The 24,751-nt window shown below is 38.3% G+C and overlaps 1 protein-coding gene across 1 annotated transcript; it reads left to right on the top strand.

Annotated features, from left to right (window-relative positions):
- Positions 1-2,205: 2,205 nt before the first annotated feature.
- On the top strand, positions 2,206-24,272 carry LOC143534687 (histone-lysine N-methyltransferase EZA1-like). The gene is made up of 19 exons (XM_077029124.1): positions 2,206-2,256; positions 3,349-3,450; positions 4,505-4,779; positions 5,381-5,542; positions 5,854-5,938; positions 6,054-6,209; positions 6,292-6,339; positions 6,428-6,499; positions 7,253-7,358; positions 7,516-7,580; positions 15,548-15,870; positions 16,018-16,168; positions 16,885-17,105; positions 21,788-21,919; positions 22,447-22,534; positions 22,642-22,689; positions 22,846-22,974; positions 23,144-23,221; positions 23,797-24,272. Exons 1-19 carry the CDS (start codon positions 2,206-2,208, stop codon positions 23,977-23,979), a joined length of 2,475 nt encoding a protein of 824 aa, XP_076885239.1. The 3' UTR covers positions 23,980-24,272.
- The last annotated feature ends 479 nt before the right edge of the window (positions 24,273-24,751 follow it).

Raw genomic sequence — 24,751 nt, forward strand, 5'->3', positions numbered from 1 at the left:
CTTGATTTTTAAATTGAGTCTTCTCATGCATTTTACCGGAATTCACAGATATGCGTCTTACCAAACCCAGATATTTTTTAAAACGATTTAAAACATCTCATTAAATTATAAATTATTTTCACCAAATTATTGATGTGAAAATCCTATAAAATAGGATATACTAAAAATTATTATATGATTTTTTTTAAAAAAATATTATTTATAATTAAGAAACAATTTTATAGTAAAAAAAATAAGCGGGTCTTGGGTCTTACCAAACCCAGATAATTTTTAAACCGGGTTATAACATCTTAGTTATTTGTGAAATCATTTTATCATCAAACTCTAAGTATATTATTAATTTTATTACAATAAATAAAATTAAACCCAAAAAAGCATATACATATTAAAAAAGAGTAACGTAAAACAGCCCCCATAATACGAAAGATAAAAACTAGTTTTTATTAATCACGAATGTCAAAACGTTGAGGGATTTTAAGTTTTTAACGATTAAGACTCGATTAGTAAACAGTAACCCCGACATTATATATTTTATGTTAGTATGATTTTAAAATCATAATATAAAACATCATTTTAATCAATCCAATAATAATAAAATAATGATAAATGATCCAATACAATAACCCCTAATCGTACATTACGTACGCGACTCGCATCCTCGTCGATTTCAAATAACACGTGGTGGCAATATTGTAATATTCATCAAATCGTTGCTCCCATCGATTTCGCCCACCTTCAACATGTCCGTTCAGCAATCCGTCACCATCCAACGATTCTGTCCACCGTCCACCATCCAACGATCCTGTCCACCGTACACCATCTTCCTCCGTCACGACCTGTTGATAAAATTGACCAATTGAAATTGAAATTGTTGAATTAATTGACCAATTAAACTTTGAAATTGGTCCAATTAATCATCAATTTGAAGTTTCAATTGATCAATTTTGAGTTTTGAGTCGTGGGTTTTAACTGAACGTTTAAAGTTTTAAGCGTCATTTGCAGAAACCCAGTTGCAGATGTTCCATATTTTGTAAATATGATCGAATCAATGATCAAATTAACGGTCGATTGACGATTGTTTGATAATTATGAGATTATATGAAGTGATTTCGGTGTTCAATTTAATGTTTATAGGTGTTTAATTTTTTTTGTTAGTTTTAGAAGTTCTAAACACCTAGAACTTCTTAGAACTTATAAACTTTATCAGAACTTCTAAATTTTTTTTAACACGCAGAACTTCTTAGAACTTCTAAACTTTATCAGAACTTCTAAACTTTTTTTAACAACCTGAACTTCTTAGAACGTTTAAAGATGTTCATTGTTTTTTGAACACCCAGAACTTCATTGAATGTATTAGAACGTTTAAAGTTGCTCTTTTTTGGTCAGAATGTTTAAAGCTCTTCAGTTTGTTTCAGAACGTTTAAACATAATATTTTGAACCCTAATAAGAGCTCGATTGAGTGCGTTATTTATGCAATTCCATAATCGATTGATGATTCTAAAGCCTCTTACACATCAATTCGATTGATTAAATCATCAATTTTGGTGTTTATATTGGTCAGAACGTTTAAACTTTGAGCAGAACGTTTAAACATGAACCCTAACCATAGATCAATTAAGTGTGTTAATTTGTATTTTTATAATCGATTGATGATTCTAAAGCCACTTACACATCAATTCGATTGATTAAATCATCAATTTTTGATCAATTTGAAGATTTTTAATATTCAAGGACGTTCTTTTTCAATTTTGGTTTTTGACTTTAGAGATTTCATACGTTAAGCTGTGATTAGAGTTTAGAAATTAGATTAGATTGAGCGACAAGTTCCGAATTTGGATTAGAGTTGATTTGTAATCGACGAATTTTGATCGCGAACTACTGTTGGGTTATTTACGAAATTACCATCGCGCGTTTTTTAATCAAACGCTCTGAAATGTCGCGTACCTAATGTATTATGTTAACTCACCCCATAAAATAATATGGGGTAGAGGTAAGGCTGTCTACATCTTACCCTCCTCAGACCCTATCATAGCTTTGCTGTTGGTGGGATATACTGAGAACGATGATGATGACCCATAAAATAATAATATTGTAGATTCCAAAGTAAACAAGTGAGATCGTAGTGGTAAAATGGTCCCAATTACACCACTCCAGATTTTCCGCGGGTATCCAAACTAAACCCTCTCATACTCTACTCTCCGACGATGGACTCCAATAATAACTCAACTGATCATGAATCCTCCATTAAATCCGCTGTATGTCTTCTATCCTTTGCTTCCTCAATTAATATTACGGATCCTAATTCATCTAACGCACACTTCTATTCCGATCACTCGTCCGTTTAATCTACGCCTATCAACTTTGTTTGTTGATCATAATACAGCTTCTGCTGCTGATCAGTTTTCTCACGCGTTTTTATTATTATTATTATTATTATTATTATTACGTGTTATTGTAGAATTAGGTTTTTATCCGGCTCTGTTCGTTCTATTTGATGCCTCTAATTGAATGCATTGGTGAATATATTAGGTTTATTTTGAATTGTGACTTTATGAGGAAAGTTAACGTACTAACGGAATTAACGTGCTAATTGTGAGAATCAAGTAGAATAATTATATATACAAGTAGAGTAATTATGTAATTACATAATTACTCTAATTGATTCTCACAATTATTAGCACGTTAATTTCATTTGTATTTGATCCAGACATGTGACTTTATAATAAGGTAGTATTTGAAGTATTATTATTGCTTTGCTTTTTGTTTGCAGCTTTATGTCCTTGTCCTGTGTGTTATGTTATCATTGGATTTGCAATCATTTAGTTTTATGAGAGTGACATGTATGTATTTGTAAGAATGCGAACACGCAAGCTGTTGAGCTGATATAGCTGTTAGGTACTTAGGTTAACCGATCACCTATCTTATGCTTTTAGGACTTGTGGTTTTGAAGCATAGTTTTAGGATATGGCTATTATTTCATCTGTGCTACCTTGATTATTTTATACATTATGCTGTTCTTAAGAATATACGCAAATTAATTAGGTTTAGGTTTTGAAATTTGAGTTATGGAAGGGAGGGATTGTGACGTATTATGTGCTTGATACGGTATTCGTTACCGAAAAAAGGTTAACTACTATGGATCACTGGATGAAGTCTTGAAGGGAACATATATTTCTGCATCGCCTCATATTTGTTTAAATGCAAGGAGAAAGTTTCAACTCAATATATCATAATTTTGTACATTTATATGGCTTTCTGTTTGAGTTATTGGAAACGGTAGATAACAAGAAGTTGTTAATCCGGTGATACATTTTGTTGTTGTGATCTCTTTTCGTTTAAAATGACAGAAATTAAAGAGAGAGCAGGCCTCTGGTGATTTAGAATTATTAACAACTAAGATAAATCAGCTGAAGAAGCAGATTCAAGAAGAAAGGGTTCTCTTGATTAAAGTGAGTCTATTCCTGTTACAATCTACTCTGTATTGTGTAATTATTGTTTGTTTTTATCATCTTCATGGCTCCCCTGAAGGCCTGTACTAACTATCTACTAACAATCAAGTGCGTCAACATTTTATTCAAGCAAAAACTTCACAGATGCTAATTACGTTTCTGTAATGCGTATTAATTAGTTATGACCGCAGTAATCTCAGAATTTAGATGAACTATTTTGTCATAGTTTGTTACATATGTAAGGTTTGAGTCAGCTGAAAGCTAAAGCTTGCTGTATTTTTATGTCAAAGTATTAACTAGTTATATTTTGACAGAATGCCTTTTTGCTTTCATATAAGTATTTTCACTTAACCTACTACAAAGGTACAAATGGTAACCGTTTAATACATGGAAACTTTACCTTTTGCACCTTTTTTCTTTCCTGTTTTAGTATGTACAAACTTTCCCCTGGTGCTGGAACTGGGACTTGCATAAGTGATTGCTACAGACCAGAATTACTTTATGGCATAACACCTGGTTGACAAAAGAGAGCATATTTTTTTATGAGAGCTGAAATAGAAGAAAAAGTTGCAATTCTCAACTGAATTTTGGTAAAATTAGGAATGAACAAACATTGAAGCATTTAATATAACTTAGATGAAAACAAGTGCGCACATTAGTGGTGATATACTAAACACATAAGGTAGGAATATACAGATGAAATAGATTACAGGTGTTCCCTTTAAAAATAATTAATATGTTTTATATTGAAACAATCTAGGTTCTATATTTGACAATATCTCCAAGTAACATACGACACTACCAACGTACCCTTTACCATTAATTAACACGTAGCGCATTTTACATGACACTGGATTACACATATTTATTTCATTCTAACTGGATTTATTCTGGTTCTGGAGAGAACATCAGCTTTTTTTATCTGTGGTTATTGGTAAAGTTACTTATAGTTTGCCAATTATGATTTACGTAAAAAGGAATGAATTGGTAATAATATGAGAATAACGTTACTACTTCTGGCTCTCAAAATTATTTTCATTGTTACTTTGTACAGGAAAAAGTTGAAAGGAACAGTGAGAAACTAGAAAAAGATGTCTCTCAACTTCTGTCATTATCCATGCATAGAGTTGATGATTCATCTGGTGGAAACAGTGGCATGGGTGAAATGCTGTCTTCCAGGATTAAAAATCCTCTCTGCATCCTTACTGGGCCGAACCAAATTTCAGGCGATGATAACAACAGCAGTCAAGAAGCAGCTATTTCAATAAGCGCCAAGCTTCCAGCTGCTGATAAAATACCACCTTATACCACCTGGATCTTTTTGGCCAGGTTTGTTTTTCACCTGCAACTTTCGTTTTATATCCCTTTACTGTTCTGGAGAAGTCTGTTAGAGACTTAGAGGGCCTACCTTCTCCTTGGGATGTCTTACAATATGATTAACAAGGAATTGATCCGCTCCCACAAAACCCCCAATCAAGCCAAAATTGAAGATATATTCTCAAATAAGTAAAACAAAAATGTTGAACTGTATTAAAAACTAGTTGCATCAAGTGTCTAGGAAGGTCCCTTTAGGCTGTGACAATTGTGTTTCTAAGATAGTAGTAAGATGCTCTTAATCATAGCCAAAGATAGTTTTAGCAGAAATGTTAGATATCAGGTAATGATTTTTGTTATCCCCTTATACAATACAATGAATACATAGTCGGCTGAGATAAAGTTTTTAGTATGTGCTTGCCAATAACAATTCTGATAGACCATGAGTGTTAAATCTGTAATAAGACAAATGGGAATACCAACAATTAACTGGATGTCTAGGACTCTTTCAAGTGAGAACCTAAATGGCCTCTGTAGCAGTATTCTCAATTATTAATGGGTTCACAGGTTCAACTATAAGTTGCATTACATGTGATTTTTTTTGTATGGACGACAGAAATCAGAGAATGGCTGATGATCAGTCAGTTGTTGGGAGGCGACGTATTTATTATGATCAAAATGGAAGTGAAGCTCTGATTTGTAGTGACAGTGAGGAAGAGCTTACTGAACCAGAAGAAGAAAAACATGAATTTTCTGAGACAGAAAAACGCATAATAAGGTTAGTTTAGATAATATACTACCCTTGGATGGTGAAAAAAAAGCAACCACGCTTACCTTTTATGATGAATTGTTTAAACCAAGAGAAAGTTAAAAAAATGAAAGAAAACCATCTTTGCTTTGGGAATTATGTCATTTCAGTTTGAAAATTGCTTTTTATAATGGGGAACTCCGCCAACTAATATGGGACATAATGAAATGGGAAAGTTTGAAGTTAATCTGAATATCTTTTGTTGTTCACAGTACATTGAGCAATAATCAGTACATTTGCTACTGTTCTGAAAATATATCATTACCTGTTAAATCTTGCAGGATGGTTTCTCAGGATTATGAGCCTAGTGACGAAGTAATTAAAATCTTGGCACAATATGTTGGGGCAATTACTTCAGAAATCTATGTACCTCAGTTGCTCTTATATCTTTCATTAAGAACCATGTTTTTTATATGAAGTCCTGCTGTGTACTAGTTTTCTATATACTAATTTTGTTGTGTCTGTTGTTAATGTGATGCAGGATGCATATATCATGCTTAAAACAGAAAATGAAGAAAACATAAAACAAAATCTGCCTGCTTCTGCAGATCCTGAGCATGACTGGACCATACCTCTAAACAAAAGCCTTAGTGCTTCATTAGATTCTCTTGATAATCTTTTTTGTCGACGGTGTTTGGTACATTTATTTACTTGTTTTCACATTTGATAACTATTTTAGAGGGTCATTTATATGTTTATTTCTTTATATTGTTTAACAGGTATTTGATTGCCGCCTTCATGGTTACTCTCAAACTGTTATAACTCCTGTAAGGATTTGTGCTCTTTGAACATTGCAATTTCTTTTTTAAGTTTACTTCACCCATATTAATGTACTTCTGTTTGCATCTTAAATAGACTGAAAGACAACAGTACCCTCTTGAGTCTCAAGAAAATGTGAAACCTTGCAATGATCATTGTTACCTTAAGGTATCACTTACTGAATCCTTTTTATAAATCTACAGCCATTGACAAAAATAGTTGATCTTTAACTGTTGACATTTAGAATGCTGAGATCAATCAATCAATCAATCAATCATACCCAGTAAAGTCCCACCAATAGCATAGCTATAAGTAGGGTCTGGGGAGGGTGGGATGTAGCTATAAGTTGATCTTTAACTGTTGACATTTAGAATGCTGAGATATATATAATATTTAACTGCTCAGGTAGTACCCTTGGTTTTAAGCCCTGCTTGCGGTGCGCGCATATAATGTATATATGTGTGAACCCTCGGGTGGGCAAAAGTGAAATTGCACTAATTTTGACGTTATTTTACTAAACTCGTGAAAATAACGTTAAAAATAGCGGAAGGTTAATCAGGCATCATGTGGTGGCGTTGATAGCCGAAAGACAAGGGTACATGCACCGATCAGCCGATGATTGAGTTCTATGTGCCTTATGTCCAAGGCTTGATGCAAAACTACTATCGAGCCGGGGGTCTCACCGGAAGCAGCCTCTCTATCCCTATGGGGTAGAGGTAAGGCTGTCTACATCTTACCCTCCTCAGACCCTACCATAGCTTTGCTATTGGTGGGATATACTGAGTACGATGACGATGACATGACGATGACATAGCGGCAAAAGTGGTGGATGCCATTCCATTCATAAATCATAAATTAATAGTTAATTATGCACGTCTCTTTTGTTTGTTTGCTTTCTATAAGAGATGTTTATTTTTTCAGTTTCAAACTGTGAAGAAGCATTCGGATCATCTAGCTGTCTCAAATGAGACACATAATAGATCTTCAGATGAAATCCTGCACAAGATCCCGATTGGTGATGATTCAGGTGATTATTACACTAAAGCGCTACTCTACAAGATTGACGCAAGTAGTTTTTCCTTTTATCTATTTATTTATTTGTTTTTTGTCAACTTAGTCTGTTTGTTCTGTATATATGAACTTGCCTGTGTTCATGTGATGGTAAATCTGTCATGGCAATCCAGGAAAGCGCAAGGTATCCGAAGAAACAACCACAATGTTAGAGGAACCAAAACATGCTGTTGATAGCCTGTTAGGATTAAACGCACACACGAAACTGAACACACACACGAAAGCAGTAAACGAACACGAGGATTTAACGTGGTTCGGTCTAAACTGACCTACGTCCACGGGTGGCAACTAGGTATATCTTTATTGAGTGACAAATATTACAAGTACATAATGTTGTTTATATAGAGACTGAACTAGGGTTAGTAAATTATTATGCAAGAAATCTAAACCGGGCCGGGCTTGGGCCCGACCGCCCACACCCGTCTCCTCTTTTGACTTCATATAATAAACCGGGCCAACAAGGCCTACGAACCCAACAATCTCCCACTCGGAGGCCTTGAGTACTCTCGTCTGCACTCCTGATTGTACTTCTGTAATCTGAACATTAAACTTCTTCTAGTTGCCACCGCCTTCTCATCAATTAACCTGCAGGCCCGTTGAAGCTCCCCGGAGCTCCAACACGTCAGTCACGGCTGAAACTGCCCCTGACCCGTTCTCTGTCCCTACCGGCTCCCACTGTAACGAACTACCGGATCCTGAGATAACCTGAGAACAAACACTCTCCATATTCAGCAAGTAATTCATTGGAGAGACTTTTACAGCTGGAATACTGGTTTTCTTAATCCACTGTCGACCTGGAACTGTAACTGAAACACGACCTGTGCTCCCACTGTCACGATGTCCCCCAACTGATTTAACCTTCCTAGCTCGTTCATCCTGAATCTTCACTTTGGCTCTGGGTTTGTTACTTGCAAAATGAACCTTCTTCTGCCCACGAGATTCTGTGAACCGGATTTTGTCTTTCACCAAAACTGGATCCACTCCTTTCGATGACATATCGACCATATACAACGAACCCATTTTCTTGCCACGAGCAACCACGAGATTCCCTTTGACTACTTTCCACTGCCCATTCCCGAACTTAACATCGTGCCCCTGGTCATCCAACTGCCCAACTGAAACCAAACGTTTTTTCAAACTTGGAATAACCCTCACGTCTTTCAAAGTCCAAGAAGTACCGGCTGAAGTTATCAAATCAACGTCTCCCATACCCGTAACCTCTAAAATATCATCATTCGCTAGTCGAACCTTTCCAAAATCGCCAAATTTAAGATTCTTCATCGTTTCACTACAGTGAGTGGCATGAAACGATGCACCAGAATCCATCACCCAAGCATCAACGCTACTCTCAACACTACAAACCAAAGCCTCATCACTACTGACCCCGTCATCTGTGTCGTCTTCTGTAACGTTCACCTCTTTCTTACCATTCGGACACTGATTCCTGAAGTGTCCTTTCTCTTTACAACCCCAACATTCAATATCCTTACGAGTCTTAGACTGACTCCTCTTCCTGCTCCCACTGCCTCGCTGTTTTCCCCTACCTCTACCTTCTGTGACTAGCATATTGCCTGATGATTCACCTGAACTTCTGCGTCTTGAATCTTCTCCCAGAATCAGATCTCGAATCCCATCGAAAGTAATATTTGTAGACGAACTACAAACTGCAGTCACTGTTTGCGACCAACTGTCGGGCAAAGAGGATAATAACAAGAGGCCTTGAACTTCATCATCAAACTTAATGTCAACTGACACTAAGCGGGACAAGATCGAATTAAGATTATTGATATGAGTTGTAACTGACCCACCCTCTTTCATTCTTGTTGTCACTAGCTCTCGGATAAGATAGACTTTATTCGCTGCCGAAGGCTTCTCATACATGTTGGATAGTGCGTCCATCATACCACGGGCTGTGGTTTCTTTCATGACGTTAAACGCCACATCTTCCGACAACGACAATGTAATACAAGCCCTAGCTTTCTTGTCTAACTTCTTCCAATCTGCTTCTGACAACTTTTCTGGTTTTTCATCCTCAAACACTACATCCAAGTCTTTCTGACAAAGTAGTGCCTCAATCTGCATCTTCCACCAACCGAACTTCTGTCCGTCAAACTTCTGTATCGAAACCTTTCCGTCTTCTGCCATAACAATGACTAAAACGAAAAACTGGATAAAAAACAGAGACAGACACAGCAACACGAGCCTGAACTTAACGACTGTTCAACTGAACTCTGTTAGATAATCAACCTATTTTAAACCGCAGCGGAATACGAACTGTAAATCAGAAAACTGAAACTTTAAATACTGAAACGATAAAACCTGACAAACACGGTTGGCACTGGTTTTGATTTCTTTAACGCTTCTTCTGATTGACACAGTTCTTCAACAAAAAATAGGATCTTGATTTATTGTTCTTGGCTCATTCTTGCACCAAAGCTCTTTAATTTATTCAATGACCTCAACCTAAAAAAAACTCTAATTGTGCTACTGCTCAATTTTGGTTTGCTAGCACAAAAAGAAAATATCTCAGCCAAATAAATAAAAAGAAACTGATCTTGATATCCAACAATAATTGTAGCCCACAGCACAACTGTATTGTGCACAAATATTGTAAAGAAACCCCTCCTGGTCAAACCTCCATTCACGATCAGAAAAGAAAAAAATAAAGAAATAAATTTGGTCTCCTTCCTCACCAAAACCTCAACCCCACGTCTTCTGGTCTCAAAAAACAATAATACGCAGAAAAACCAATCGAGACACTTGGTAATATCGGCCTTGTTAGTTAATCTTGAATAAAAAGAATAAATTGAATAAATCATGGGTCAATAAAGAGTAATTCTAGGAGGAGTGATCCTAGGAGCAAGATTAGGTTCTGTTATTATTTAGTCTTTATGGCTGAATAATTTTGTGTCTTATTTTTAGCAAATTTCCTTTCTTAGTTACCTAGCCTACCTAATATAAAAGGGGCAGTCCTGCAGCATTGTAATCAACACAAACACAAAAATACTTTTGTTTGCTTTCTTTCAAGCAATAAGAATCGGGCTGTCTGTTTTGTTTTCTCTTGTTCTTGATTTGTGGTTTTGATCCAATTGTCTTCAATTGGTATCAGAGCACCAGGTTAAGAGTGTTCAGTTGCTTGAAGGCTCAGTCTTTTTCGACGGACAGAAGAAGAGAGTATCTCAGAAAGCAACAGAAAAGGCATGGCAAATCCAGCAAACCAAGGAGGACCAAGAGAAGCAATCCATGGAGGACCAAGAGAGCATACCTTGTCATTGCAATGCCCGATTTTGACTCCCTCAAACTACACTATCTGGGCTGTCAAAATCAAGGCTATTTTCAATGTACATGGTGTTTGGGAAGCAATCGAACCAAGGGCAGGAGTCGAGGTTGATCCGAAGAAAAACAGCCTTGCGATTGCATACTTGTATCAAGCAATCCCAGAAGAACTAGTTTTGCAGCTTGCTCATCTTGAGCAGGCAAAACAAGTTTGGGATGCTTTGAAGGCAAGATTCATCGGAGCTGAAACGGGCTGTTAGAAACAGAGTTCGAGGCATTGAAGATGAAGGAAAGTGAATCAATAGAAGACTTTGCTGGAAAATTAGGAGAAATCGTATCTAAAACAAACAGCCTTGGAGGGGAGATGGAAGAAAAGAAACTAGTTCGCAAGTTTCTTGGGGCTGTTCCTGATCGGTTTCTACCAATCGTAGCCTCAATCGAACAATTTGCTGATCTGGATACTATGTTATTCCAGGAAGCAATCGGGAGATTGAGAGCCTATGAAGAAAGAATAAAAGCAAGTACTAAAGGTGGCGACCAACTCCTATTATCCTATGAAGATTGGCAGAACAGAAACCGCGATCAAAAGGGTTCTGGTCGGGGACGTGGGTCTGCTGGAAGGAGTAATAGAGGCCAAGGGAGAGGCAGAGGTCGATCATCTTCGAATGGTGCGAAAGCTGAAGAACGACAGCATTCAAAGGGGAGGGATAGATCAAACTTGAAATGCTTCCGATGTGATGGGAAGGGCCATTTCTCGTCTGATTGTCCCACAAAACGAAGAGATGAGGCAGCAAATCTTGTACAAGAAGATGGACCAGCACTGTTGATGACAGTTCATTCAGAAAGCAAGAAGGAATTTGTTTTTCTAAATGAAGATAAAGTGATTCCACAGCGGTATGATCAAGAATCAAAGGAAGATCACACATGGTTCCTTGACAATGGTGCAAGCAACCACATGACGGGTAATCGTGCAATCTTTTCCAAACTCAATTTCAACACGGTTGGAAATGTTCGATTTGGAGATGGTTCATACGTGAACATAGAAGGAAAAGGAATGATTATCTTAGCATGCAAGAATGGTGAACAAAAGATTCTTGAAGATGTCTATTACATACCTTATCTAAGAAGTAATATTCTTAGTTTGGGCCAATTTACAGAAATTGGATATTCGGTTCTCATGAAAGATGAGTACTTATGGATGCGAGATGCAGAGGGGAGACTCATCATGAAGGTGCTAAGGTCTTCAAACCGGCTGTACAAGATTGATTTGAAGGTGGCAGATCCGGTTTGTTTGCTGTCAAATTTGAAGGACGAGGTTTGGGTATGGCATGCCCGACTCGGGCATCTCAATTTTGACGCCATAAAGCTGTTAGAAAACAAGAATATGGCAATAGGAGTTCCAAAGATTGAGCACCCAAAACAGGTATGTGATTCTTGTCTTATTGGGAAACAAACTCGAACCCCTTTTCCTAATCAAACAAGTAATCAAGCCAAGAAGCCTCTTGAGCTAATTTATGCAGATGTGTGTGGTCCAATCTCTCCCTCCACAAAAGGTGGAAACCGGTATATGTTTCTAATCGTTGATGATTATAGCCGGTTCATGTGGGCTTATTTGATCAAGACAAAAGATGAAGTCTTTGAATGTTTTAAGAGATTCAAGAATCAAATGGAATTGGAGCTTGAAACAAAAGTTAAGAATTTGAGAACGGATAATGGTGGTGAGTTCGTTTCTCGTGCCTTTGAAGACCTTTGTAATCAAGAGGGGATCACACATCAATTCTCCGCACCATACTCACCACAACAAAATGGTGTGGTGGAGCGTAGAAATAGATCCATTTTGGAGATGACACGAACTATCTTGAAGGCTATGGAACTTCCACAAGATTTATGGGGAGAAGGAATAAGGCACTCTCTCTATATCCTAAATCGAGTTCCTACAAGAGCTTTAAAGGACAAGAAACCGTATGAAACTTTAAAGGGCCGAAAACCAAACCTAGATCAACTCAGAATTTTTGGGTGTGTATGTTATGCAAAAATAATGACTACACATCTGAAAAAGCTGGATGATAGAAGCCGAAGACTAGTGCATCTTGGTGTTCAACCAAACACTAAGGCATATCGACTTCTAGATCCAACAACAAATAAGATCTTGGTGAGTAGAGATGTGGTGTTTGAAGAAGATACAAAGTGGGATTGGTCAGAATCATCAAGCAACAGTGCACCAGAAGTTACAGAATTTATTGTGCACACTGATTCTGAAACAGAAGACTTCTCATACTTTGATGCATCTACGGCTGACCTAAACCAGCCATTGGATGATCAGAGTCATGAAGAAAACAATTCTTTTGTTGATTCTTCAACTGGGTCAGATTCCAGCAGCCCCATGATGGCAGTAACAGGTAGAGGACCTATCCTACCAAGGGAACCAACTGATAGTGAAGGCGTGGGAGACCCATCTATGGCTGAAGATGAGGTGTTTGATGACACTCCAATTCGGGGTTATAGATCTATTGGTGAAACTTATGAAAACAGCAACATAAATTTACTCCTAATGGAAAATGAACCCAGAAACTACAATGAAGCTGCAAATAAAAAGGAATGGGAAGTAGCAATGCAGCAAGAATTGAAGTCGATTGAGAAGAATGACACGTGGAAGTTGACTGATCTACCACAAGGTCATAAACCCATCGGTTTGAAATGGGTATTCAAAGTAAAACAAGATGCAAATGGAGCAGTTACAAAACACAAAGCACGCCTGGTCGCAAAGGGGTATGTACAACAGTATGGGGTCGATTTCGAGGAGGTGTTTGCACCGGTTGCAAGAATGGAGACCGTGAGATTGATCCTCGCATTGGCAGCCTACTTTGGGTGGGAAGTACATCATTTGGATGTAAAATCTGCATTCCTCCATGGAGAATTAAAGGAGGAGGTGTATGTAACCCAACCGGAAGGCTTTGTGAAGAAAGGAAAAGAAAACCAAGTCTACAAACTAAGGAAGGCACTCTACGGTTTGAGACAAGCTCCTCGAGCATGGAACACACGCCTAGATAACACCTTAAAGTTGTTGGGTTTCATAAGGTGTAAACATGAGCATGCTGTGTACAAAAGGGTGACAAACAAACAATTGTTAATTGTGGGAGTGTACGTAGACGACATGATTGTCACCGGGGGGAGACAATCAGATATAGCAACTTTCAAGAAGGAAATGGAAGGCCGTTTTGAAATGAGTGATCTAGGATTACTCCAATATTACCTTGGCATCGAGGTAAGCCAAGGAAGTTGTGGCATATCTATAAAACAAGCTGGGTACGCTCGCAAACTACTGAATCTAGCAGGACTTGCAGATTGCAATGCAACAAAGTTTCCTATGGAGCCTGGTTTGAAGCTGTCAAAGAAAGATGTTGGAGCTGAAGTTGATGCAACCGAGTATAGGAAACTGGTGGGGAGTCTTCGGTACTTAACCCACACCAGACCAGACTTGAGCTACTCAGTTGGGTTCGTAAGTCGTTTCATGCAATCGCCACAACAAACACATATGCAAGCTGTCAAACACATTTTAAGATATGTTAAAGGGTCGACTGAACTTGGGATACACTATCCTAAGAATGGCAGCAAGGAAATTCTCGGCTTTAGTGACAGCAGTCACATGACCGATCTAGATGATGGTAAGAGCACAACAGGCCTTGTTTTCTTTTTCAATAATGCACCGGTAGCATGGAACTCTCAGAAACAGAACACTGTAGCTTTATCCTCGTGTGAAGCTGAATTTATGGCAGCCGCTACCGCAACTTGCCAAGCACTTTGGTTGAGAGGCTTACTTGCTGAGATAACAGGCTGGAAGGAAGAAATGGTGACCATGAAAGTTGATAACCAATCCGCCAATCCGGTGTTTTACGGAAGGAGCAAACACATTAACACCCGCTACCATTTCATACGGGAGTGCATTGAGAAAGAGGAGATAAAGGTTGAACACATCAGTGGGAAGTTGCAGAAGGCAGACATTCTTACAAAAGCTTTGCCAAGGCAACAATTTGCTGAAATGAAAGAGCTGTTGGGAATGAAGATTATTCAAGATTAAAGGGGAGATTGTTAGTTAATCTTGAATAAAAAGAATAAATTGAATAAATCATGGGTCAATAAAGAGTAATTCTAGGAGGAGTGATCCTAGGAGCAAGATTAGGTTCTGTTATTATTTAGTCTTTATGGCTGAATAATTTTGTGTCTTATTTTTAGCAAATTTCCTTTCTTAGTTACCTAGCCTACCTAATATAAAAGGGGCAGTCCTGCAGCATTGTAATCAACACAAACACAAAAATACTTTTGTTTGCTTTCTTTCAAGCAATAAGAATCGGGCTGTCTGTTTTGTTTTCTCTTGTTCTTGATTTGTGGTTTTGATCCAATTGTCTTCAGGCCTAACTGCCGGTATTTACCCTGTTCGATTTTTGTTGCTGGCGAGAAAATCTCTTGTCGGCGGCGGCGGAACCCTAGCAACTGCTAGCGGTGACGCGGCGGCGTAAGAGACGACGTGTTCTTCGTGTGATCCGAACCTAAGCTCTAGATACCACTTGTTAGGATTAAACGCACACACGAAACTGAACACACACACGAAAGCAGTAAACGAACACGAGGATTTAACGTGGTTCGGTCTAAACTGACCTACGTCCACGGGTGGCAACTAGGTATATCTTTATTGAGTGACAAATATTACAAGTACATAATGTTGTTTATATAGAGACTGAACTAGGGTTAGTAAATTATTATGCAAGAAATCTAAACCGGGCCGGGCTTGGGCCCGACCGCCCACACCCGTCTCCTCTTTTGACTTCATATAATAAACCGGGCCAACAAGGCCTACGAACCCAACATAGCCAACAAGAATCTTCTTTGAAAAAACAGAAAACATTGTCAATACCTGATACAGTTTCTATGACAATTGAAGACACTCAAGTTTCAGATGACAGATTAAATGACCAAAAAATGGACCACCAAATGGCCACCAATGACGAAGCAACTAGTTCTTCTCAATGTGTTTCACCAGATGTGAGTAAACACAGTGGTACAGGTGTAAATTTGTTAAAGCATGAATCAACTCCAGCAGCTACAGAAATTATCATTCCTCCAGTAGATTGTAAATGGAAACCACTTGAGAAAGAACTATATGTTAAGGGATTAGAAATTTTTGGGAAAAACAGGTATGGGGTCCTAATCAACACTATCTGTGTTTACTTTCAAATTATTATAATTGTTATTATTATTATCATCATATGGTTGAAACTATCGACATAATAACTAAACTATTCTTTTTTTGTTTGGCTTTCTTTATCATCTATGATTTGCAGCTGTCTGATAGCAAGAAACTTACTTTCTGGACTGAAAACTTGCATAGAAGTAGCCAATTATATGTGTGATAATGGACAAGCAACATCTCAGAGATCATATACTGCATGCTCTATGCCAGATGGAAATGATAGAGCTGATGCAGATCCTAAGGTTTGGTTAAATGATTTTCTATAGTGTGCTACTAGAGAATCCGAAACCGAGTATATTTTACCAGTAGAGGTTTTCTATATGTTTGTATTAAATAGATCTGAACTAGAGTGGAAAGCTTTTGTATTTTACAAATGATAGTGGACACATCTGCATTTGGTTTAGTTCTAGACACCAGATATGCATATGGGCCTGGGCCAATAAGTCCTAGGGTTGACCAAGCCCAAAAAACCTGGTCCCTTTAGGCCCACTTAGGCCTGAATTTTTGCAATCAGTCCTAATAAAGGTGGCAATTTCGACTCATTAATGATTCATTTGGGTTTTTTTCTTTTTTTTCTATCTCTAGTTGGTAAACGGGTCTAATAGGTTGAAAGTCGCCAAATATTTTATGCATAAACTGTTTATTAAAAAATCGTCAATAATTGTTCTGATGATCAACTTGGCCCATCACGTTTTGAGCCATTACCCGAGCCACCTATCTTGCCTTTATAAGATCTAACATTATTGAAAATCCCGGTTATGTCCATCGTCTAGATGTCCAGTGCCTTAAGCCCATCATACAGATAGTTTTCCATGTAACAGTATTATACACACACATATGTATGGTAAACCTTTGAGATTTTTGTTTGCTAGTTAGTTATTGTATTTAGATTTTTTAATCGTTGTTGAGATTTTTTGCTATTTAGTTATTATAATAAGATTGCTTAATCCTTTTCTAGGAGCAAGACACTGCAACAAGGTCACGATTGTTTCGAAGGAAGGGTAGAGCAAAAAAACACAGATATTCTTGGAAGTCTGCTGGTCACCCATCAATGTGGAGACGAATTGCTGATGAGAAAAACCAATCTTGCAAACAATATATTCCATGTACATGCAAATCTATGTGTGGAAAAGAATGCCCCTGTTTGGATAATGCTACTTGCTGTGAGAAATATTGTGGGTATGTCGATGTTAACTACAAAACTAGCATTTAGCTAATATGCTGGAATAGATCTTAGTATACGCTTATAAATCAACTTCATGTTGTTTCTTTGCATTTTGTAAATGTTAGTTGTATTTAGTTATAATTAGGGTTTTAGCCCATGTAGTTGGTTAAAGCCCATGGGCCTTTTATGGGTTGAAAGCTAGGGTTTGTTTGTGTATAAATAGATGTAGTTGTCTTTGTATTATTCACACATTTCAAGTAATAAACATTACTTTCACTACAACCATCTTCTTCTTTACATGGTATCAGAGCTACGGCTCTCGATCCAAACCCTAGCCGCGATCTGACCCGAACCCGAGTCTGACCAGCGTCACCAGCAGCCTTCAGATCTGAAACAAGCTCCTGCCTTGTTGTTCTGTCCTGTCACGAAATCCTTTTTTTTCGACCGTGAAAGTACTGTTCACCGACGAGCACTGTTCACTGGAATACTGTTCAGTGGAATACTGTTCACGCCGGAATCACTGTTCACCGGAGACTGTTCATCGCCGGAAATCAATGTTCCCCCCGGAAATTACTGTTCACGCCGAAAGTTACTGTTCACTGCCAGAAGTTACTGTTCGTTTGCCGGAATTTCTGTTCACTGCCGGAAAGTTACCGTTCGCTGCCAGATTTACTGTTCACGACGAGTAACTGTTTACGCCGGAATCTGTTCCCGCCCTCCACCCGCACTTGTTACTGTTCACAGTCAATTTTCAGTTCCGTGTATCACTATGGGCGAAAATAAATACATGCATACATTTACTAAAGAGGAGCATGATCTTATTCAACGGTTTCTTACCTCCCAGTTGCCTCATCCTCAAACCAGCTCGGCACATTCAGGTAAACCTTCTAGCCTTGACTTATCATGGGTGATTGATTCTGGAGCCACACATCACATGACTGGGAATCGGGGTATTTTTTCTAGTCTTCAAAATGTTTCCCATGCACCGGTACGTCTTGCCGATGGATCTTCATGTCCCGTTCTCGGCATAGGATCCATCAGTAACTCGGAAAACCTAAAATTGTCTTCTATCCTATTTGTTCCTAAATTTCCTACCAGTCTTTGTTCAGTGAGTCAGATTACCAAACAAAACAACTGTTCTGTGACCTTTTACCCAACTCACTGCGTTTTTCATGAACTAGGAACAAACCGGGTAATTGATATTGGTTTTGAATCAGGAGGTCTCTATCGTATATCCCCGTTTTCGCATCCTGTAGCAAACTTATGTGATTCCGCTGTCAGGGAGGCTCACTGTCGGTTAGGTCATCCCTCTACAGCGGTTCTGAGGCAAATGCGACCAGATTTACCACTTTCGTCTTTTAATTTTCATTGTGAGTCGTGTCAACTTGGTAAACATACCAGGCGTCCCTATCCCCCTAGGGTGCCCAATCGAGTCAGTTCTTGTTTTGAACTGTTGCATTCTGATGTATGGGGTCCTTGCCCTATCAAATCTACGTTGGGTTTTGAATATTTTATTACCTTTATTGATGACTATTCTCGCACTACTTGGGTTTATTTGCTGAAATCTCGTAATGAGGTATTTTCCATATTTCGAGAATTTAATGCTTATGTTCAAAACCAATTTAACACCACCATTAAAACTTTACGATCTGATAATGCTAAAGAATATTTTTCCACCGACTTTTCTTCATAATTAAAAACCAACGGCATTATTCATGAATCATCGTGTGCTTATACATCTCAACAAAATGGTGTGTCCGAACGCAAAAATCGTCACATATTGGATGTTGCTCGCACAATCATGATCCAATCACGTGTTCCTCATCGTTTTTGGGGAGATGCCGTTCTCACTGCCACATATCTGATTAACCGCATGCCCTCAACCGTTCTTCATGGTAAAACACCGTTTTCTGTACTATTTCCCAACGATGATCCATTTCCTCTCGCACCTAAAGTATTTGGTTGCGTCGCCTATGTTCATGACCATCATCCGAAAACCATCAAACTTGATCCCCGAGCCATTCGTCGTTGTCTTTCTTGGTTACTCACGGGTTCAAAAAGGGTATCGATGCTATAGCCTATCACTTCACCGATACTTTACTAGTGCCGATGTCACTTTTCACGAGTCTCCTTACTTTCCCGAGTGTTCCACTCCTGTTTCTGACCCGTTTCCCGACCTCGATATACCCACATCTCCCTTCCTTCCCATCATTCCTGTGTCGATTCCCTCTACCGATCTAATCTCTGCTGATTCTGACCCACCGACATAACCTCCGCCACTGCTTTTCACATATGCTAGGCGAGGTAAGGGTCAAATATCAGAGACACTTGATTCACATTCAGGCCACAACCCCGAAATACCCTCAGATCCTCCGTCTGCATCCGAACAATCTACACCTCTCACTGGTTCTTGAATCGGGCCAAGTAAGCTAGGTTCTGAAATAATATTGATTAGGTTATGACTAGAAAATAAATAAAAAGACAAACTAAAGACATTTTAAGAGTACTTACTATATGAGGGTATCATAGATCTAAATGATGATACATCCTTACCCGATCCGACACCTTTACCAGAAGCTACCCCTGATACACCCGTTTATGATTCTCCTGGTGCACCACTACCCGATATACCTATTTCTTTTCGCGAAGAACCCCGGAAATGCACCCGTTACCCAATTCAGGACTATGTTGCCTACACCCGCCTATCTCCTGAATCTCATGCGTACACCACTACTCTTGATTCCTACCCGATTCCCAAAAATGTGACGAGCGCTCTCGCTCACCCAGGATGGCGAAAGGCTATGGAAGACGAAATTGGGGCTCTAAAGTCCAATCATCCACATAAACAACTACGATAATCCTCTTTCTTTTCTGGTGTCTAAAGAAGACAGAGTGATCGTAGGCACTCTGAGTCATCCCAAACTGTCCCATAACACTAGAGAATCGACCAAACCATGCCCTGGGAGACTGTTTAAGACCATATAGAGAACGACGTAGTCTGCAAACTTTCGAGGCCTCCTCCTCAACAACGAACCCTGGTGGCTGCTCCATATATACCTCCTCAAGAACACCATTAAGAAAGGCGTTCTTGACATCAAGATGGTGGAGCGGCCAATGATTAATGGCAGCAAAAGCAATACAAATACGGACAGATGGCATTTTAGCAACTGGCGAGAAGGTTTCATCATAATCAATGCCATATGCCTGAGAATACCCTTTTGCGACCAACCGAGCCTTCAAGCGGTGTAAGGAGCCGTCCGGGTGTAGTTTAACCGTAAACACCCAACGACAACCAACAATACGCTTCCCTTTAGGAAGTTTGTAGACTACGTCGTTCTCTATATGGTCTTAAACAGTCTCCCAGGGCATGGTTTGGTCGATTCTCTAGTGTTATGGGACAGTTTGGGATGACTCAGAGTGCCTACGATCACTCTGTCTTCTTTAGACACCAGAAAAGAAAGAGGATTATCGTAGTTGTTTATGTGGATGACATTATAATCACAGGTGATGACGAGGTCGGGATCACCGAACTCAAGCAGTTTCTTCAGTCTCAGTTTCAGGTCAGCGACTTAGGTCGATTGAGGTATTTCCTTGGCATAGAAGTTTCTCGCTCTCCACAAGGAATACTTCTCTCCCAACGAAAGTATGTCCTTGATATGTTGACTGAATGTGGCTTACTGGGTTGTAAACCTGTTGATACCCCAATGCTTCCTACAAAGAAACTTCTCCCAAAGGAAGGAGATCCAATGAAAGATCCTGAGCGATACAGACGGTTGGTTGGTAAACTTAATTATTTAACCGTCACACGACCGGATATCTCCTTTACTGTTAGTGTTCTGAGCCAATTTATGGCTGCGCCATACACCGGTCACTGGGATGCTGCCATTCGTGTCTTAAGATATCTTAAGACCTCACCTGGTTTGGGTATATTATACTCTGATCAGGGTCATTGTCGTGTGGGTGCCTTCACGGAAGAAGGAGATGGTCGGATATCAGGGTTCTCAGATGCAGATTTGGCAGGTTGTCCGATTTCTCAACGATCTACCACCGGATATTGTGTGTTTGTTGGAGGAAATCTTGTATCATGGAAGAGTAAGAAGCAACACACGGTTTCCCGGTCGAGTGCCGAATCGGAGTATAGAGCCATGGCAGATGTAACATCAGAGATGACATGGGTACGTCGTCTTCTCATAGAACTCGGGGTTGTTTCTAATGACTTGATGCGGTTATACTGTGATAGTCAATCAGCCAATTACATAGCCAAGAATCAAGTATTTCATGAGAGGACAAAACATATTGAGGTCGACTGCCACCTTATCAGAGATCGACTAGTAGGCACACAAACTGATCCTCCATCCATTCAACCAGTTCATGTGAAGACAAATTTTCAGCTAGCAGACATTCTAACTAAACCGCCCCGGAAAGCTCAGATAGATTTTATTTGTAACAAGTTGGGCATGATTAACATCTATGCTCCAACTTGAGGAGTGTTAGTTGTATTTAGTTATAATTAGGGTTTTAGCCTATATAGTTGGTTAAAGCCCATGGGCCTTTTATGGGTTGAAAGCTAGGGTTTGTTTGTGTATAAATAGATGTAGTTGTCTTTGTATTATTCACACATTTCAAGTAATAAACATTACTTTCACTACAACCATCTTCTTCTTTACAGTAAATAACTTAATATAATGCTTTTTAGGTGCTCAAAAAGCTGCAAGAATAGGTTTAGGGGATGCCACTGTGCAAAGAGCCAGTGCAGAAGCCGACAGTGCCCTTGTTTTGCTGCTGGGCGTGAATGTGATCCAGATGTTTGCAGGAATTGCTGGATGAGGTAATACAACTCTCATATTTCTTTGTTACCAGTTATGTACTATTATTTTTTGCTATGAATAATGGAAAATTTGTTTCTTGACTGTCGATACTATAGATGTGTTATTTTTTCTTTAGGGGCAATGTTGTCTTTACGCTTCTAGAAGTTCGAAATTTCTTATTTACCATTCCAAGTGTCATAATTTTCTTTTTTCCTTTAAAAACTTTAGAACACTCATGTTAATTGATTTCATAGTATATTACTTATAACAACTTGTTTCTCTGTATAAACGAATAAAACATTACACTTGGTGATGATCAGCAACAGCAACATTGTTTTCATGTTTGTTTACTCAGTAAAACAGGCTGTTATAAAGATCTTAATTTACTATGTAGTATGGAATAAAAACAAAAATTTAATGTTTTGAGACGTAAATGTGATATTATGAAAGTTGGAAGTGTAGATCTGAAATTTGCTAATGGTTTATTCTTGAAATCCAAAATTATCATGTCATATGGGCTATAGACTGAAGTGTGCACATGTTGCAGTTGTGGTGATGGTTCATCAGGAGAGCCCCCAAGAAAAGGTGAAGGCCATTGTGGTAACATGAGGCTCCTTTTGAGGCAGCAGCAAAGGGTGAGCAGTATCAACTATCAACAACTGTGTGTGTTATATAAATTCCAAATTCATTTTATATTTTTATATGGAAGAAATCTGATATATTCTTAACTTACGGTCTTCAGATTCTTCTGGCTAAATCTAATGTTGCTGGTTGGGGAGCATTTCTCAAGGTAGGTATCAATCAAGTTGACCTTTTTCTGTGCTTCTTTGATTGGTTCTTTCGGCATGACTGAAATTATTATGATTATTATTACTTTATATATTATTAATTTATTATTACTGTTATTAATTTGCTTGTTTGTTTGTTTATTTGTTTTTGTCATTAGAACTCTGTCAACAAAAATGATTATCTTGGAGAGTACACTGGTGAATTGATCTCACATCGAGAGGCAGATAAGCGAGGGAAAATATACGATCGTGCCAACTCATCTTTTCTTTTTGATTTGAATGATCAGGCAAGGAGTTTCATAGTTTACGAAATCTATAACTATTTGTTTTGTACACAATTCTTTATTATTTCATTATCATATTTGCACTTGCAGTAAGAGTTACTATTAATCAAAATCCTGATGATATTATATATGGTAAGCATTTAGAATCTCTGAGTAGCTTCCTTGTTTGCAGTATGTGCTGGATGCCTACCGCAAAGGAGATAAACTGAAATTTGCCAACCACTCATCAAATCCCAACTGTTACGCAAAGGTATTCTCTTTTGGGCCAATTGCATAAAAGGGTACCAGCTTTGGTTTAATTTATATTTTAGGAAAGGGCGGGCTGCACAGAATACTGGAATAGAATCAAACATTACATTATTTTCCTGATTTTAGCAATCGACTTACCTTTCGTTACTGATTTTGACCACTGAGTTGCAATGCATTACTAATGATAGAATGACTAGCATGTCATTTTCTTTGCATATTTTCAAAAAAATTTATATGCCATTTTATTTGTCAATTTAAGGTATATTTACATGCCACGAGGCATCAGCTGCGGCATCTTATCTTATGGAATATGATTTCTTTTTAAAAAAATAAAAATTTAAAACTGTAAGCAGTTTTATAATGTTTACACAAGCATTTTTTGCATATGTGGCATATGATGTGACGACTGGCAAGACATCAAACTTGATTGGTAGGAGGTTGGTTGCCAGAATCAGTAATAAGTTGCAAGTTTGTTTCTAATTTGCATCTACTTTTAAGTTGGTTGCAAAAACCGGGAAAAGTGTAATGTTCTATAATATTTCACGCAGCCCTTTAGGTAACCAACTTCTTTTACAGGTAATGATGGTGGCTGGTGATCACCGGGTTGGTATTTTCACCAAAGAACGAATTGAGGCTGGTGAAGAACTCTTCTACGACTACCGTTATGGACCTGATCAAGCTCCTATATGGGCTAGGAAACCTGATGGGTCTAACCGAGACGACCTTATAGTCCCTCAAGGTCGAGCCAAGAAGCACTAAGTTATAAACCATGTTCATGGACTCATTCGGTAAGAGCAGCTATGATATTTCAGGTTTGGCATATAAGCGCGTATGTGTTGTATATGCGGGACTATATAAGTTATATATATAATATATGATAATAGTTATAATATGTGGAGCATTCCGGCCTCTCATTAGTATATAGTTACTAGAAATAAGAGATTTGGCACTGGCAATGCTGTTATGGTGAAATGTGTGATGTATTTATTACTGTTTAGTCAAATAAAGTTTAAGGTATGTTCTAATATTGACAAAAAAGAAAGAAGTGAAAGTATGTTGTATACATGTTAATCGAAATTTATTAAGTATATTGCTTAGTTGTATTAAGAGAACTACAAAAATAGTCTTTATTTTTTGTTTTAATGTTCTTGGCTTCTTGCTATATAGTTATGTACAACTTCACACATATAGTTGCGTTTTACTCGCATTCACTTAATACGTGAAGAAAAGTCATTTTTAGGGATATGTGGATCTAACGGCCAATACGCCATCAAATGAGATTCACGCATCTTTGAAGTTCATACGTAAGAGATGAAAAGTTTTTTTTCGTGATTAAATACATGGATATTTCGCTACAAATGTAAGTTAAGCCTAGCGGTATGAAGGTGTGTGAAAATTTGTTCCTCCCAAGTAGTCGAGGGTTCTTTTCTCATGGCGCACAAAGATATAACTTTCGTAGTATGTTTAGATGGTGTGCGAGTTAGCCGGTCTAGCCGGTCTGATAAAAAGTTACTTCTTTAACCTTTGTGCA

The sequence above is a fragment of the Bidens hawaiensis genome, unplaced genomic scaffold (genome assembly GCF_021521415.1).
Source record: "Bidens hawaiensis isolate Kalapana, Puna unplaced genomic scaffold, B.hawaiensis_p1.1 tig00010256_1, whole genome shotgun sequence".
Classification (NCBI taxonomy): Eukaryota; Viridiplantae; Streptophyta; class Magnoliopsida; order Asterales; family Asteraceae; genus Bidens; species Bidens hawaiensis.

Coding starts and splice junctions, on each gene's coding strand:
- LOC143534687 (XM_077029124.1), top strand. CDS start 2,206: ATGGACTCCAATAATAACTCAACTGATCATGAATCCTCCATTAAATCC. Junction 7,359..7,515: donor CCCGATTGGTGATGATTCAG/GTGATTATTACA, acceptor ATGGCAATCCAG/GAAAGCGCAAGGTATCCGAA. Junction 22,975..23,143: donor TTTTTGATTTGAATGATCAG/GCAAGGAGTTTC, acceptor CCTTGTTTGCAG/TATGTGCTGGATGCCTACCG.